The sequence below is a fragment of the Rattus norvegicus genome, chromosome 9 (assembly GCF_021556685.1).
Source record: "Rattus norvegicus strain SHRSP/BbbUtx chromosome 9, alternate assembly SHRSP_T2T, whole genome shotgun sequence".
Lineage (NCBI taxonomy): Eukaryota > Metazoa > Chordata > Mammalia > Rodentia > Muridae > Rattus > Rattus norvegicus.
In genome coordinates this window covers 23,174,311-23,193,357 of record NC_141542.1, presented here as the reverse complement: position 1 = coordinate 23,193,357, position 19,047 = coordinate 23,174,311, and the positions used below count along the sequence as shown (strand labels likewise).

The 19,047-nt window shown below is 42.9% G+C and overlaps 1 protein-coding gene across 5 annotated transcripts in view; it reads left to right on the top strand.

The window, feature by feature from the left end:
* The window catches only part of LOC134480449 (reticulocalbin-1-like), a 33,724-nt gene extending 32,815 nt beyond the window's left edge, over positions 1-909 (top strand). For all 5 annotated transcript variants that reach the window (XM_087568748.1, XM_087568747.1, XM_087568749.1 and 2 more), the window contains one exon: positions 122-909. In XM_087568748.1, the coding sequence (XP_087424874.1) occupies positions 122-127 (6 nt within the window). In that variant the 3' untranslated portion in view covers positions 128-909. The remainder of the gene's footprint in view (positions 1-121) is intronic.
* The last annotated feature ends 18,138 nt before the right edge of the window (positions 910-19,047 follow it).

Here is a 19,047-nt window from a genome sequence, read left to right as displayed (position 1 = left end):
GATGCAGGAACTGACCTCAGCTGACAGGTCATGCTGGATTATCCAACTGAACAGAGCTGATGTAAGAGGGAGAGCTGAATTGACAACCACTCACTAAATCTTTATTCCCTTGCTCTGCTAGGTCTGAAATTCTCCAGCAGAAACTCGAACATGACACAGTCCAGGACAAGATTTCCCTTGGAGAGAAGAACTACAGGAGGAGAACTAAGTGTGCAGAGCAAATACACCACTATAACATCTCATCTGTAATGTCCATAGCAATTGTGGACTGCATTTTCCTCCTTTAGTTTGATTTCTTTGGATTGAATACGCTGTATTTTCACCTTGCCTCTCTCCAGCAAGTGTGCACTTTCTGAGGGACCCAGAGAAGTGCTGATGCACATCAATCAAGAGCTGCTGGTCATCCAGAAAGACCGTGCACGTGTAAATTTGTACTTGTCCTGATGGGTCACCCAGAAGAGTTTCATGGAGATCAGTTCACAATATTGGAAAGACTTTGTGACAAAGTCTGTAATATCATTTATACTCAGTGTTGGATGGCTTTTTCCTTAATACCCCCACTCCAACAAAACAGACCTACTTCCACTCCTCTTGAAAAGATTATTACCATCACTAACTGCTTGTCTACTATGTCTCCAAGGCAAGCCACAGGCTATAAGTCTATTCTGCAAAAGGAGCAGCAAAAAATGCTTAGTGCAATTCCTCTATTTAAAGTTTGGTTAATTTTTAATTGTTTTGGTTATTTGGTTTTCCTTCTATTCATTTGAAGATTTGTTATTTATCTGTTGTTGTTTTGTTCATTTGCTTTTCTATTTTGATAAGGATATAGACTGTATATATTGACTACCTGCATCTGGTTACTACCCAGTAAATTGGATGTATTCTGGTGAATAAAGGGGTAATCTCAAACTCTTCACTCTTAAGAACCTTCTTTATTGATCATTAGTGTCAACATCTGAAGTCCCACAGCTATCAGGGAGGGATGGATCTCTGCTTTCTCATGGGGACTGGGCATCAAATCACTTCCCAGTCAGACTGAGATTCACAGGCATTTATACAGTCACTGTGCACTGTGTTTCCAACTCTGAATTTCAACTTCATCATGCATACATTACCCACTGTGTATGCTTGCTGTCAAATATATAGTTACCTCTAAATTATACTCTGTCGATGAGAGTTTTGACCAAATTAATAGGATAAACATTAATTTTTCTGTAATACCTCCCAGGACATATAAACATGGTATAAGGGAGTTTAAAGCCATCGGGAACCCTGCACCCAAATCCTGGGGCAGAAAATGCTGAACACCCAGGAATGCAGATAATCCTGAGACCACAGGAAAGAAAGCCACTTCTGACCAGCTCTTCCCACATCTCTGGCCCAATATTAATCTGCATGGTGCCTCTGGAAACAGGAATAGAGGAGCAGTCAGTGGCAGGAACCTGCTTGGTTCAGCCTAGGCCCAGAACCTACCTGGGCCCCAAGCATATTTGAAGAAAACCAGAGGTATACAATTCTCTGTTTCCTGACTGTGGCTTTTTTTGATTCGAAGCTCAAAATACCATTTTGTTGTTGTTGATTTTTAGTTGGATATTTTTCATTTCGAATTCAAATGTTATTCCTTCCTTGTTTTCCAGAAATAAGTCCGAATAACATCGCCCTCCACCTCTGCTATAAAAGTATTCCCTTCACCAGCCATCCACTTTCCCAGCCTAGACAGGACCAAGGGCTGCTCATTCCATTTGTGCCCAAGAAGACCATCCTCTGATACACATGCAGATGGAGCCATGGCACAGTCCCTGTATAGTGGTTGGGTACTGGTTTAGTCTCTGGGAACTCTGCTTGGCAGCCATGGTTGTTCTTATGGGGTTGCAAGTCCCTTCAGCTCTTTCAATCTCTCTGTAATTCCTCCAACTGAGGTCCAGTTCTCAGTTCAATGGTTTGCTGCTAGCATTCACCGCTGTATTTGACATGATCTGGCTGTGCCTCTCAGGAGACATCTATATCCAGTTCCTATCAGCCTGCACTTCTTAGCTTCTTCCACCTTATCTAGTTTGAAGGCTGTATATGTATAGGCCACATGTGGGGTAGACTCTGAATGGCCATTCCTCTAGGCTCTGTTTTATACTTTGCATCTCTATCCCTTCAATAGGGATTCTTCTTCTCCTTTAAAGGAAGGAGTGAAGAATCAACATTTTGGTCATCCTTCCTGAATTTCATTTGGTCTGTGAATCTTGGAGAATTTGAGCATTTGGGCTAATATCCACTTATCAATGAGTGCATACCATGTGTGTGTTTCTATGATTGGGTTAACTCATTCAGGATGATATGTTTTAGTTCATTCTCTTTGCCTATGAATTTCATGAAGTCATCGTTTTTGATATCTCTGTAGTACTCCATTGTGTAGATGTACCACACTTTCTGTTTCCATTCCTCTGTTGAAGGGCATCTGGGATCTTTTCATTTTCTGACTATTATAAATAAGGCTGCTATGAACATGGTGGAGCATGTGCCCTGTTGTATGTTGGAGCATCTTTTGGGTATATGTGCAAGAGAGGTATAGCTGGGTCCTCCGCTAGTGCAATGTCTAATTTTCTGAGGAACCTCTAGACTGATATCCAGAATGGTTGTACCAGTCTGGAATCTCACCAACAATGGAGGATTGTTCCTCTTTCTCACATTTGTGCAAGCGTCTTCTATATCCTGAGTGTTTGATCTTAGCCATTCTGAGTGGTGTGAGGTGGAATCTCAGGGTTGTTTTGATTTGCATTTCCCACATAACTAAAGATGTTGAACATTTCTTTTGGTGCTTCTCAGCCACTCCATATTCCTCAGCTATAAATTCTTTGTTTAGCTCTGAACTGCAATTTTTAATAGGGTTATTAGTCTCCCTGCAGTCCAACTTCACGACTTCTTGTATATTTTGGATATTAGCCCTCTATCAGTTGTAGGACTAGTAAAGGTCTTTTCCCAATCTGTTGGTTGCTGGTTTGTCCTAACCACAGTGTCCTTTGCCTTACAGAAGCTTTGTAGCTTTATGAGGTCCCATTTGTCTATTCTTGATCTTAGAGCAAGAGCCATTCGTGTTTTGTTCAGGAAATTTTTTCCAGTGTCCTTGTGTTCAAGATTCTTCCCCGCTTTTGCTTCTATTAGTTTGAGTGATCTGGTTTGATGTAGAGGTCCTTGATCCACCTGGACTTAAGCTTTACACAGGGCAATAAGAAGAGGATGATTTGTACTCCTCCATATGCTGACGTCCATGTGAACCAGCACCCTTTGCTAAAAATGCTATCCTTTTTCCACTGGATGCTTTTGTCTCCTTTGTCAAAAATCAATGGACCATAGGTGTGCTGGTTCATTTCTGGGTCTGCAGTTCTATTCCACTGGTCTATCTTCCTGTCTCTGTACCAATACCATACAGTTTTATCACTAATGCTCTGTAAACTGCTTGAGTTCAGGGATGGTGATTCCCAGGGAAGTCTTTTTATTGTTGAGGATTGTTTTAGCTATCCTGCCTTACTTGTTATTCCAAATGAATTTGCAAATTGTTCTGTCTAACCCTATGAAGAATTGGAATCGAATTTTGATGGAGAGTGCATTGCAACTGTAGGTCACTTTGGGAAAATGGCCATTTTTACTATCTTCATACTGCCAAGCCATGAACATGGGAGATCTTTGCATTTTCTGAGATCTTCTTCAATTTCTTTCTTCAGATCATGAAGTTTTTGTCACACAGATCTTTCACTTGTTTGATAAAAGTCACACTGAGGTATTTTTATATGATTTGGGACTATTATGAAAGGTATCATTTCCCTAATTTCTTTCTCAGCTTGTTTATCTTTTGTGTAGAGGAAGGCTACTGATTTGTTTGAGTTAATTTTATACCCAGCCACTTTGCTGAAGTTGTTCATCAGGCTTAGGAGTTCTCTGTTGTAACTTTTGGGGTGTCCCATGTATACTACCCTATCCTCTGCAACAGTGATATTTTGACTTCTTCCTTTCCAATCTGAATCCTTTTGACCTCCCTTTGTTGTCTGAGTTCTGGCTAATGCTGGGGACAACATACAATGGAGACATCGCAGTAGCCCGCAGTAACTTTTTGTAAAAACTGGTTGTTTCCATTTCTCCAAACCTTAGCCCTGGACAACGGCTTTATAGATTTCATTTGTGTGTGACTGCCTATCAGTTGGCCTTGGTGTGCACAATTATTGTATTATATCTGACTTTTCTACTTCTTTCTCCTTCTGCTCTGGTGAATTCTGTGAAACTAGATGTTCTTTGATGTTATGATTCTTAGACAATTGGAAATTGATGCATAGGGGCACAGCACAGCACAGCCCTAGTGGCCCAGGTGCATACTGTGTATTCTCATCTTGGAAAAAATGTAATAACTACAGAATTGTAGTTCTAGATTAGGGTTTTACTTGCAAAGACAGCTTGAAGAAAATAAGAGAAAATGAATTAGAGCCAACATTGGGACCCTAAGAAAGGAAAAAGTTATTGAAGTTAGGAAGTAAGTTTTACATAATATTATAGACTAGTTAAGGAAGTATAGAATATATAAAATAATATACTAGTAAACTAAGTCTAACTACTGGACCCCTTATGAGAGTCATTGAGTGCAAGGAACAGAACGCTAGTGGAATTAGTGTGCTAAGGGTTACCTTGATTCTTTCTGGCCACTGCCTGGAAGTTTTGCCTATGTCATTTATCATTAGAGTGTCACAGGAAAATGCAATTAGCTGATCTCGGAGCTTTGGACTCTTAAGTATAAAAGTAAATGGTTAAAGTTTAAATCATGATAAGTTTACAATTATTATTATTATATTGGCCACAGGCCTGGGTATAGGGCAAGCCTGAAACTTTGGAGAACAGTTGTAATTCTTAGTTCTTGGTGAGATGTAGTCATTCTTTGCATTTGATTTGGCAATGATTATAAAATCTCTTTTTTCTACCCGCTTTTGGATTATTAATAAAGGACTGGGGCAAGAGAAAGGGTACAGAACATGTGAAGAGTAAATGAGAGAGAGCATGAGGGAGTGAATGAGAGAGTAAATTACAGAGCAAATGTAAGAACAAATGTGAGAGCGAATGAGAGAGCATGAGAAGAGCATGTGAAGAGTGAGTGGAGAGAGAATGTGAAGAGTGAATGAGGAAGCTAATGAGAGAGCAAGTCTGAGAACAAATGTGAGAGCCAGGGAGAAAGCATGAGGAGAGAATGTGAAAATGAGTGAGGAGAGAATGTGAGGTGTGTGTGAAGACTGTGTGTGTGCGTGACAAGAGAGTGCAAGTGGTGTGTGTGAGATATGTGTGAGGTGTGTATGAAGATTATGTGTGTGTACGTGACAGGAGAGTGCATATGGTGTGTGTGAGATATGTGTGAGGTGTGTGTAAAGATTGTGTGTGTGCATGACAGGAGAGTGCATGTGCTGTGTGTGAGATATGTATGAGGTGTGTATGAAGACTGTGTGTGTGAGTGACAGGAGAGTGCATGTGGTATGTGTGAGATATGTGTGAGGTGTGTGTGAAGATTGTGTGTGTGAGTGACAGGAGAGTGCATGTGGTGTGTGTGAGATATGTGTGAGGTGTGTATGAAGATTATGTGTGTGTACATGACAGGAGAGTGCATGTGCTGTGTGTGAGATATGTGTGAGGTGTGTGTGAAGATTATGTGTGTGTGCGTGACAGGAGAGTGCATGTGGTGTGTGTGAGATATGTACGAGGTGTGTATGAAGAGTGTGTGTGAGAATGCAAGGGTAATGAACAGACGTGTACATGATTGTGGGAGTTTGAGAAAAGAAAACTGCAATAAAAAAACCGGAATGCACAAAAGAATACAGCGTGTGTGCAGCCTCAAACTGAGAGAGAGAGAGAGAGAGAGAGAGAGAGAGAGAGAGAGAGAGAGAGAGAGAGAGAGAGAGAGAGAATGACTTTAAGCCTTGAAGTTGCCTATCAGTTTGTACCCAAAGAGTAGTCTGTGGATATGTATTATGTGCCTTCCAGATAACCCTGCTTCCAGGTGAGAACTCTGATCCTGTGACCGAGGGCCAGGAAAGGCTGACAGAATGGCTGCTCCCCTGAGGGCAAAGGATAAAACTTTTAGGTCTATGACCTCCTAATTTATCTTTTCACCTGAAGCCTTATTATTCAAATTTTCTTACTGGGATAAAACTATGATCCTGGTGAGCGTCTTGTCTCTTGGATGCTCAATCAGTTCTTTGTTGTCACAGACTGTTTGAGCTTACTCCAGTCACTGGGACTTATTCACATCTTCAAGTTTCCTGAACTTTTCAGATTTCTAACATTTGTGGCAAACTGCGTGGCAAAAGCAATGAATGTTGAGCACTTCCCTGGGGTCCAGTGCATATGGAGCTACGGGTGTATGGATATGGTAAGTCCCTAGGAGTTACTCTAAGAAAGTAGGACTGTGCTCTTAGGACCCCTGCGTGACCTCACTTCACTTTGCCAGCTTTGTGGGCTTCTACACTGCTGCTCTGAGAAGAACTGAAAACTAATGGAATAGATGTGTAGCCTCCCATTACCTTTGTTATTGTTAGGATATTAGTAGGATAGGTTTGATTGAAATATACTCTCAAAAATATTAACAAAACCATTGCCTCTTGTGTACCATCTGGATGAAGGACCAAGTTCACAGACATTTCTTCACAAACTTCCGAAAGCCAGCAAATTGGAGCATGAAGAAAGCCAAGTCCAAGGCATTCAAAACCAGCATCCTCACCAATGCCCCCAGGAAAGGCTTTGGTTAAAGAAGGGAGGTACTGAGACAGTTGGCCCTCATACACTCAGAGAAGACTGTGCCAGGAGAATTGGGGAAGGATTGTGGGAGAGTAATTAAGTATCAGTAGTCAGTGAGCAGAACGTAAAGTGAAAAAGAAAAAATGTATAAATAGAAATAAAACAAAGTTCTTTAACAAAATGGGATACAATGTATTGCTGAACTAACTCTACTGTATTTACATTTGCACATGCTTTAACAGATAGAGAGACTAGATGTGATAAAGTAGGATGCCCTTGTCATTTACATATACTATGTATACAAGATAAATGAGGTGGAGAACATGCAGTTCAAAGATCCATTGTTCCCTCACATCTATGTGGCTCTGCTTTCCTTTATCAGGACTGTGGAGGCCTCTGCTCATCCAGGTCTCAGGGCTCAACCAAAATGCAGTCCCCTATGATCTCTGGCCAAGTGCCCTTGTGTTCACAACAGAACTCTGCCTCAGGCTGCAGAGGCACTGAAGGGCCAGCCTTCACCTTCAAGGTGCAACCACTCTTTCAGTCTTTCCATGCTCTCTGTTACTCAACTGGAGGTTTCAACAGAGGCCTTTCATCTCAATAACAGAAAGTTACCTAACCCAAAACAATGGGAAGCCATCCTACACTCCTGATTGCCTGCTTACCTGAGACCAAACTACATAGCTCTCTTCTTTATGCCTGTTTTCCTGATTTGAAAGTAAATAATGTGATCATCTGTGGTGTTGGTGGTAAGAATAAAATTCTTAACATGAATAATAGGACCATGCAGAGCATAGGCTTCACATTCTAGGTAGAGAGTGAAGAGGTAGAGGGAATTACCAAAGAAAACAATAAGAATCCTAACAACAATTACAGAAATAATGAAATAAAATAAAACAAAAACAAAAATACCTTGTGGGTGCTGGTATTAAAGGCATGTATTAATTTTGACCAGCTTTGTAGGAATTTCCAATAAAAAACAAACAAACAAACAAACAAACAGCCTTATTACACTTGCAGCAAGTGCAGGAGAGAAAGCTGGGAGACATCCTGTGCTGCTGCCCCCATGCTGTGGTTCTGCAGCAACAACTTCCTTGGGAATAGGAACCTGTATGCAGTGGGATCCCTTGCTGGGCCTATCATCTCAAAAAGAGGGGCTTCCCTAATCCAAACCTTAGAATCCAGTTTACTTCAGGCCAGGAATGAAGTCAACCATCATTAGTGAAAGAGCAAGGGAAAAATTATACAGGAAAAAATATGTGCCTTATTCAGAAAAGATCCTCAACTTCTAAGGCCTCCGCAATCTCCACCCCTCTCTTCTGAGCTTTGCATAGTGATGTTGTATAACTCCAGATGGTAGGAAAAGGCAGAGTTCTTCCCAGAAAAGTCATACATGATTTTCACCCTGACATATGTGAGTTGAGGTGGCATCGTATCACAGAGTCAGCACACCCGGGATAAGGACACAGAAGCCACAGATGACAATGCCAAATGGACTCCCTCCTGAACTTATGGACCCATTAAAATTGAGGTTTAGCTTAACCTTAGGCCATTCCACTCCCTGCCCATCCACCTGATTTTTATGTTTGCTCTGAGTAAAAGATCAGAGTGGACCCCTAAATATCCTCATGATTGGACTTGGAAATTCAGGAAGAATGATATTGGAGAAGGGATGGCTATGTGGTTACAATGTGGTAATTAGTTTCTGACCAGGAACCTCGTCCTTAGCCAATGGGGACTTTAAGGCCGGGCCTCCTGCTTGTTCCAGTGCAGGCTAAGACTTCAGGGTCAGGCAGCTCCCGAGCCCTACACAGGGCTGCCTGCATACTCTTGTGACTGCATTAGAGCCAGAGTGCTCTCTACCCTATCCTCTTCTCTCCTCTTTGTCACAGCCATGGTCCCCAAGAGCACTTGTCGAACACATTTATACATCTATCTCTATCTCAAAGTCAGGTTCCCAGAGAATCAATCCCCATAGCTGACCATAAATGAGGATTCACTGTGTGTGTGTGTGTATATATAGTATTTTAGAACACAGAATGGGGATTCTTGGTGAAAGCTTCATGGACATGTATTGCAGAACTAGAGTTTTAAAAAGGTTACTCATTGTCAGAGTCCGGATGTGCAGGGCCGGACGTGCCTGAGGGAGAGCCAGAGATAGGACTTGCCAAACCAGCTATCAGCCCCAAGGACATTGACCATCTATAGCCACCCCCTCCCCTTCCTTCACCCCCCTGAGTGAGATGAGCCACCCTACCTGCCTGCCGAGCTGCTATAGAGCACGTACTCCTTGCTGATGTAATTTCGCGCCGAACGTAACTGTGCACCATTTGAATTGACCAATCATGTGAAACCGAGAGAATGCCCCTAACCTCTCCTATATAAACCCTCGAGTTTGGAGGCTCAGGGTCGATTCCTCTGTCTCCTGTGTGAGATAAGTGTCGACCCGGGATCCCGCTAAGACCCGGGATCTTGTTAATTAAAGCTACCTCTTGCTGTTACATCAAGAATGGCTACTCGTGCTTCCTGGGTGCACCCCAGCCCGCGATCGGAGCGAGAGATTGCGCTCCCCGTTTTGGGGTATGCTCTTTCATTTGGGGGCTCGTCCGGGATCTGAGCGTGACCCCCCCGGAACCATGAATGCCACTTGGAGGTACGTTAGTGTGAGTGCTGGAAAGCGGCTGCTGTGTGTGAGTGTGTGTGAATTAAGTCTTGTAGTCTGTGTTTTTCAGTACCGGTTTAAGGTCTTGGTGCACTGTCTGGGCAGATGAAGGATTCCTGCCCTGTGCACGGGTGGAAGAAGGATTCCCACCCCATAGAAAGCTAGCTTGAGAGTGCACTGTCTGGGCAGAAGGAGGATTCCTGCCCTGTGCACGGGTGGAAGAAGGTTCCCACCCCGTAGAAAGCAGGCTTGAGAGTGCACTGTCTGGGCAGAAGGAGGATTCCTGCCCTGTGCACGGGTGGAAGAAGGTTCCCACCCCGTAGAAAGCAGGCTTGAGAGTGCACTGTCTGGGCAGAAGAAGGATTCCTGCCGTGTGCACAGGTGGAAGAAGGATTCCCACCCAGTAGAAAGCTACCTTGAGAGTGCACTGTCTGGGCAGAAGGAGGATTCCTGCCCTGTGCACAGGTGGAAGAAGGTTCCCCACCCCGAATAGGCGCCTGTGAGTAGATGAAGGATTCCTACTCCGAATAGTCTTTTTTTTTCTTTTTCCTTTTTAGAAAGCGCACAGGGGGACGCCCCAATCGCGCAGGATCTGGGACGCATGAGAACGTTCCACGAGCTGAATTTTGCAGGGAGGACCCGGCAACTGACAGTCAAAAAGATCTGACTGTGTTTAAAATCTTGGACCGACGACTGTGTTTGAAATCATGTTTTGCTTTGTTCGTCGAAGAGTTTTACTTGGTCCCCTTAATGCTTAGTGAGTAAGAAACTTAATCTTATGGACCCTGCTCTAGTGGCGGTATGTTGGTTGATAGCCAAAGTTAATTTTTAAAACAGTGTTTTATCTGTGCTTGTGCTCGCAGCCAGCTGAGATAAGCTAGAGAAAGATTTAAATTTTGCTTGGGAGTAAGGAATCTTAAAGGCAGAGTTTCAGCCATGTTGACACTTAGTGCGTAGCTGCCTAAAAGATCAGAAATGCTTTCAACAGGCTATCAAAGAGAGAGAGAGAGAGAGAGAGAGAGAGAGAGAGAGAGAGAGAGAGAGAGAGAGACAGGCTGTGTTAGAAATGCTACAGGAGGAACTATCTGAAAAGGCTGAGAGCGAGGTGGGAGAGGACTATAAGGAAAACAAGAACAAGAAAGGAATTTCTGACATTTGCTCACAGTAGGAGAGCACTCATTTAGAGAAGTTCTTTAAGGGAGCCTGCCTTATCAGGCGGTGGCCAAGGTCAGGATTAATGTTTTCTTTTCCATGGGCCTTTCTGCTACCTCTCTGCTCACCTTTCCGTTTCATAGACAAAGCTTGTGCTTATTTGTACAATGGCTTTTTGTCCAAGAAGGCCTCCTGGTTTAGCTGTGTGACTAAATGCTGTTTGCCCTCTTCATGCTTGTTAGTAACTGTTATAGGTTTTCTTTACCACTGAGGAAAGACGGGATCCTACTAGAGGCCAGAAAAAAATGTTCCAGACACGGATAGAAGGCCCTCACTTCTGCCTGCTCTCTTCAGACGCCTGAAGGTAGGAAGTGCTCCAGGTCTGCCGCCAGGCTCCAAGGGTGGTCTCTGAGGGGCTGGAAAATGCCCCACCAATCTGGCTAAGATAAGGAAAGGATATGAAGAGAAAGTTACAGAAACTTGAAGGGTTAAGCTAAGTCACTGAGAGAGTTATTGTAAGTTGCAGAGAAAAATAGCTGTAGAAGAAGGTGCAGACAGAGAGATTGAAAAAAAGAAAGAAAGAAAGAGGATAAAAAGAGCAGGAAGCTAGGGAAGAAAAGAGACAAAAAGAAGAAGTTAGAGAGCTAAAGAGAGATAAAAGATGAGAGAGGAACATATACTGGCCACAGTAGTTACGGAACCTAGGAAGATAGTACCTGGCAACAGAAGAGAATTCCTGGCTAAAGATCAGTGTGCCTAATGCAAAGAAAAAGGACACTGGGGCAGGGACTGCCCAAGAAAGAACAAGAGAGGCCACTGGAGAGCTTCGTGGTCCTAGAGTGCTGGACAGGGACCCAATGCTCTGTGCTCCTATGCCCCCCAGTGGGCCAATATCCAAAGACCTTGAGTGCAAGGGGCTACTGGCAACGAACAATACTTATGGACTGCCCGAAGAACAGTGGACCTTGGCGTGGGCCGGGTAACCCACCCACTAATTCATGGTCATCCCTGACTGCCCCTATCCCTTGCTCATGAGAAAATTGCTCTCCAAATTGGCTTGCGTGGGCTGAAATCGCTGGGTGAGGCCATGTGTATGCATATCTACAGACTGTGAATGTGGAGCTTAAGACCTGTCTCAGTGCACCAGTACCTGATGCTGGGAGGTGTGTGGCTTAGCGCTGTTCTGCTTGGAACACACCGTTCCTGCCAGCCGGGCACTGGCAATTATCACCCAATCCAGGACTTAAACTGTGATAGAGTGGCTGATGTTTTGCCTTTAAATAGAGTGTCCCAAAAGATGGAACCACAGGTCAGCTGCCATGGACTAGATTCTCCACCGGTTGGGGACAATCTGGTCACCTTGTTGCCCAATCCAGACCTGGAGCCACCACAGCACGAGTGTCAAGCACTGACAGAAGCCCATGGGTGGAGGAAAGACCTCTGCAACTGGCTGATTGACCCCTGCTGAAAGCCGAGGACCTTGTCCACAGACGGGAACAGTTCTCTTCATGAATGAAGGTCAGAGACAAGTGGGTGCTGCCATGGTGGACAACACAATGTCATCTGGGAGGGCTGAACTTCTACCCCCCAGCACATCAGCACTTCAGATGCCTTTACCATCTCTTGGATGCCCTGGTGAAGCCAACAACTGCAAGAGACGGCCTCGATAGTCATCAAGAAGATACTGGAAGAAATCTTCCCCCAGTCTGGAGTACCCAAGGTAATCTGGTCAGACAACAGCCCATTTTCGTTGCCAAGGTAAGCCAGGGTGTGGCCAAGTATTTAGAGGTCGATTGGAAATTACATTGTATCTACAGACCTCAAAGTTCAGGACAGGTAGAGTAAATAAATAAAACTCTAAAAGAGACCCTGTCCAAATTAAATTAACCATGGAGACTGGCGCAGACTGGGTGACACTCCTTCCCTCTTGCTCTCTTCAGAGCAAGAAATACCCCTTCCAGATTCAGCCTTATCCCCTTTGAGATCTTATATGGGGCCTCAGCCCCCCTGACTGTATTAGATGATGTTACTGAACCAACACGTCATAGTGCCATAGTAATAATGATTTGTGTGCAAGGCTAAAAGACCTACAGGTGATACAGAAAGAAATCTGCTCACAGCTGACAGCAGCCTATGCCCCGCAGACCCCTGAGACATCCCATCAGTTCCAGGTCGGAGACTACAGCTACACTGAGCCCAGACACTCGAGCCTCGCTGGAAAGGACCATACATGGTGCTGCTGACCACCCTGACAGCTGTCAATTCTCAGCCCTCACCAGTCGTGTACTAGCTGTTGGGGCTGAGAGCTGGGACCTAGAGGGAAATTCAGTCATGTTTGTCCCGGGTTCTACCAAGATAGGTGTGGGATAGGCTTGATTTCCATTACAAATGATGTAACATTGCATATGTTAGTACTCTTAATACTTCTTGGGACCGTGCCTCAGGGATCACAGTCTGTATAAGCTTAGAAGTTCTAAAAGCTAGTCATGACCTTGGTGTATAGGCTTAGATAGTGTCCAGATTAGAATCCTCATGTTAAGACAACAATACCAAGCTGTTATGCTAGATGAAGCTGAGTTCTCCATGAAGTTCTAAGATTAGAACTATTAACAAAAAAAAGAAGCGGGGAATGTAGAACTAGAGTTTTTAAAAGGTTACTCATTGTCAGAGTCCGGATGTGCAGGGCCGGACGTGCCTGAGGGAGAGCCAGAGATAGGACTTGCCGAACCAGCTACCAGCCCCAAGGACATTGACCATCAGTAGCCACTCCCTCCCCTTCCTTCACCCCCCTGAGTGAGATGAGCCACCCTACCTGCCTGCCGAGCTGCTAGAGAGCACATACTCCTTGCTGATATAATTTCGCGCCGAAAGTAACTGTGCCCCATTTGAATTGACCAATCATGTGTAACCGAGAGAATGCCCCTAACCTCCCTATATAAACCCCACAGGTTGGAGGCTCGGGGTCGATTCCTCTGTCTCCTGTGTGAGATACTCATCGACCCGGGATCCCGCTAAGACCCGGGATCTCCTTAATAAAAGCTACCTCTTGCTGTTACATCAAGAATGGCTACTCGTGATTCCTGGGGGCACCACAGCCCTCGATCAGAGCAAGAGACGGGGCTCCCCGTTTTGGGGTACACTCTTTCAGTATCTTTGCTAGATGTCTTTGTACTGGGATCTTTCCACATGACTTAGATATCCTTGCCATGGGGTCATTACCCGTCACCTTGCCATTTCAATTTTGTGTTTCTTTTGGATGCTAACACTGTTTGACATAAGATCCAAGGATGAACTTCCATAATGGGCTATGGTTTCAGACTTGATTTACAGCCATGTGCCCCTCGGGTTGCTTCCTTTTGATCCTAGAGGTTGATTAATCTTTCCAGCAAGGCTTCCAGTACTTGATAGGATTGTGCTACATGCTGTCAGAGCAGAGTTATACAGAATTCATATGCTGGCCTTCCTCTGACAGTGCTTACCCTTGACAAGTCCTCAAACAGGGCAGCGCTTGCAGAAAAAAAAACCCTGCAGGCAATAAATCATATATCTGAGTCTACCCCTGGCTCCTTAAGAAATGAAAGAGGAATATGGTCTTGACTTACTGGTAGTCTTATCCCAAGACTAGGGAAGGGGACTCCAGAGAGCACTAAGCCTTCCCCTCATCCATCATAGTCTGTATAGCCTGTGGCTTTCATTTGGTCGGTGTGGTGACCTTAAAATGTTCTAGGTATTTCTGCCATGTTATGTCTCTATACCTACACATGACCTCAGGTGTACAGTCACATTGGAAATATACAAAGCCTTGCATATGAATTGTAAAATTCAATGTGTGTTATATTTAAAATACCACAATAATTGAGTGGCCGTTGCTACAGTAAATATTATAAGGGGGTTTCTACCCGACCGTAGATCATTTAGTTCCCAAATAAAAGACACAAAACTTTTAGATTTATAATAAGCTTTAAAGTACTAGAACTGGGCAGACATCAACCCTCTGTGCTATTTTTTCTGCTTCCCTGTCAATAACCCTGAGGTATTGCTTGCCATGCTCTGCCTGGGCCACTCCTGTTCTAACAGACTGGCCCTCATGGCAATACACTCATGATCCAACTACCCTATGGGGTGGTGTCTCCTTCCTTCTCCTCCGTGTCCTTTCCCTCTCCTCATGGACCCTGCCTGAGCCCCCAAGCCAAGGGCAACTTTGCTCTGTCCCCTCTCTTCTTCCAAGCCCATGTTGTAGGGATTTTATTAACCAATCAGGGATAACTTAGGACGCCAAAAAAAAAATCTGGTATACATGAGGGTCTCCTTGTTTGAAGCAACCAGACCTTAGGGTACAGAATTTAGCATTTGAATATACAGCACCACAGGCCAACCCATTATAGGCCAATCTACTTTGTAGTTGGACTCAAAGCTTGGCTCTCACACCCGTTAGATGTTCAACTGAGGAGAAGTCATTTTACCTTGTGTGACTCAATTCCCTTATCTGCACAGTGAGGATGATAATGAGTGTTTAATTCACAGAGTTGTCTTGGGGACTGATGAGTTAATATATCTAGTATTTAAACATTTAACACCATCTACTCTGCATAATTAATAAAAGTATGTGGAAAGGGCAAAGTCATAAAGCCAGAAGAACATTTGATTTGGAAATGGGGCCATACAACTACCTCTAATAACAAATTGAGAATCAGGGAATGGTGGAAGACTAACGCCAGAGAATTGGGAAATCAAGGCCAGCCTGGGCTGCATAATAAGATCCTATCTCAAAATATCAAGACAAGTCATGTTCGTAGGAATAATAAATCAAGAACTAGCCATTGTAAAGAATTTACAAAAAGCAAAGCAGTGGAGCAGAGTGGATGCTGTGTGTCAAGTCCCTCTGCTGTCCATCTCTGGGACCAAGTATGCATCAGATCAGTGACGGGAATGGGGTGCTGAGAGCCTGGAGCAAAGGGATGCTGGCTGCATGGCCACATTTGAACAGTGCTAAAGCAGGACTAAATGCTAAGAAAAAAAAGTGATATGCAAACCATGTAAATTTTAATGTCCTCCAGAAAGACAACACCACAATAATTTTACTGTTTGTCAAGCTGCTTGTGTCACCAAACTTCAAATATTTGTAAGGATGTGGAAAACTCTTGTGATGCAAACCAGTTGCCAATAAGAAGAGCAACCAGTGTCCTGACCAAGGTGACCTGGATGCTGTCAAATAGGCCGAGGCACCCTGGACAGCCGTCAGAGTATGTTTAACACACAGATATCTGCCATTTCAAAAGGGGGAAAATGAAGCCTGACTTTTCCCCCCACTTTATGCAAAACCAAGAATACTCCAGCATTGAGGCTTACAAATAAAAATATGCCAAGAAACTTCATAGAATATACATTTCTCTTGTGTGTGCTCCTGAGTGTGTGTGTTTTGTATGTGTTTTGTGTTTTGTGTGTACGTGTGAGTGTGTGTGTATGTGTGTGTACTTGTGTGTGTGAGTGTCTGTGTTTCTGTGTGTGTATGTGTGTGACTGTGTATGCATGTGTGAGTGTGTGTGTATGCGTGTGAGTGTGTGTGTTTTGTGTGTGTGAGTGTGTGTATGAGTGTGTATGTGTATGTGTCTGTGTGCACTAATGCTTCAATTATCTGCAATGGTGAATACTGTCCCCAACTCAATTATGAAGGTTAGTATTAAGCTGTGAGTAGTATGTGGAGAGTGGTCACAAAGAATAATTAGGAGTCCTCTTCTGTTAAGTTGTCTGAGACTTCCAAATGCTGCATGATGTGAGTGGGCCTCACGTCTCAGCACACTAACTCTATTAAGTAAATTCCCGTGTGTTTTTCTTAAACAATTTTTATGAAAACCTTAATTTTTCTCCCATTCATTTTTTTGGGGGGGGGGCACAAGGGTCTTTGTTTGGTTTTTGGTTTTGTTTTTGTTTTTGGTTTTCTTTTTGTTTGTTTGTTTGTTTTTTGCTTATTTTAGGTCCACAGGATTTTCTGTAGCCTTGGAGGAAGTCCTAGACTTAGGACACTGGATCTGTACAGTTAAGGGAATTAACCAGTTCACTGAGCACATTTTTTCTTTGTTTGGTTTCTGTTTTTCTTTTGAGATCTCACTGTGGGAGCAGAGGAAGCCCTGAGGAAGTACAGCCCTAAGTGGATGTGTGTTGTAAACATGATATGACCATGCCTTGGACCCAAAGCCATTTATCCATGGGGAAAAGGCAAAGGCCCCCATGCCCCTTGAGGCTCAGAGACATGCCAAAGCCTTCCCAGGATGACATTGATAGCGTGTGCAGAAAAAGTCTACTCTAACTTTCTCCCTGTTCCCATCTGGATATTTACAGCCTGAAGACTGCTCCCTGCAGAGACTGCTCCTACTGAGATTAGCTAAATCTGCCCCTTGTCAGTTACATATGCATAGTCCTCCCCTTCTTGTTTATCTGCATGTAATGCCCACCTCCTTGCTGCCCTGTGCAACAGCCCTGCTTCCTGGCCAGCTCTATATAATAAACATGCTGAGCTTCTGGGATGCTGCATTTTCTCCAGCCCACGGACCCAGCCTTCCCCATGTATGTGTGTCCAATGTCATTCTTCATTTCCTCCTCACCCCTGGACAGGCCCAAGTCCCTGGAGCCACGCAAAGGACTTGGCAATCTAAGTCTGCTCCACTTCGAAGGAAGTACTTTCTAAACTGAAATCTAATGCACACAGTGGGTTCAGCTCCCTCTCAAGTGTCTTTGGTGAGAGTTGGGGTGGGTGTGAGACCAGTTGCATTATGAGTATTGCAGAAGAGTAAAGGATTCACAGTTTGCTTTTGGTGAAGCTGAGCTCCCCAAGAGGCTATCATTGCCAACGTTTTCCCAAGTCACTTCTAGGAGGTCAACTGACTCCTAGGTGAGTCTTTGGTTACACTGCTTCAGTTTTCTGTGGCTACACTGTCCAAATGGCACCCACTGGTCACACATGGCTATTTGAGATGAACTAAACTTAGAACTAAAATCTGCCTCTTTAGTCACAGCAGGCAAACCAGGAGGCAAACAGCCAGCCAGAATCCATAGCCAGAAACACTGCAGATATAGAATATTTCTATCATCTAAAAATTTCTCCTGGACAGCAGTGGTCTAGGTTCTTGGTGTCTGGTTTTTCCTTCAGGGAGAATTATTTGCCATACTAATATCAGAAGGTTTATTTTTAAAGCAACTTTACCAAAACATGACTTACTCACCCACAAATTAATCCAGTTTAAGTCTACAATGTAATGGTTCCCCATAAATCTATCCGAGTTCGACGGTAGACCACGGAACAAAAGAAAGACAGTTTATGCAGTTATGTAAAATGGTATGCAACAGTATTGACCACTGCATAATTATACTGCACTACTTTTGATTTCTTCAAAATTCCGGCCTTTTATTGATAGTTTTACAAAAATATATTATCCTAGAGTTGAGAAAATATTATACAATATTTCATCTGGGCTTTTTATTTCATTGAGACTTTAATATTTTTGCATCTTTTGCTAGTATTGTTAGATTCTTTATAAGAGTTTTATTTTGTGGATTATTTTGCCGATCTGGTCACTATTTGATGCCATTTCAATGTTCTCAGGATTTTGATGACAATAATACCACAATGATAAAGTGATACTCATTTTCTTGAGCCATTTACATATGTATATACACACATATGGGAAGTTATGTATACATATTTCTATGCTATACTGTGTAGAATACAATTCTATTATACGTCAACATATACAGTTTGCTCAATATGATTTCTGTGAATGTTATCACTCATGGGGAAATATTAAGAGCCTGAATAAACATGGACAATATTTGCAGAATGCACATAAAATTGAAGATGGTATATAAGCAAAAGTGTGAAGTATATCACTTAGAGCTTTCATATCGAATGCACTTTAAAATTTTTAATAGATTAAAAAGATTTAAATCATCTTTACCCAGTTTCATGTTTTTTTTACAATGTATCTCCTGGATGATTTGAATTATATATGCTGCTCAAGATCCATTTAACAACAGTAACCTAATGCCTTACATGTGTTTCTGATATTTCTATTCACTTGATCACTGTTCAATAATTGTACCAAGTTGATAGCTGTTATTTTTTATGACTTTAAGAATGTAAATTTCATGTGTGTGTATACACTTTTGATCCTAACTCTTTGGAGGCATAAGCAGGTGGATCTCTTTTTTGAGTCAACCTGGTCTACATAGGAAAACCTATCTTAAAAAAATCAATCAATGAATAAGCAAATAAAAGAAGAATTTAAAACACTTGAAATTAATATGAACACAACCACATCTTTAATAACAATTGATTTTTTATTGCAGATAATTCATATAATCCAAAATGTTATATAGTGTCATATGGGAACTCAATTTCATCATAAAATAAACCTGCTTTTCTCTTTTCATTGGTTGCTCTTAGTTAACATTTTCATACACATATATAATTTATTCTGATT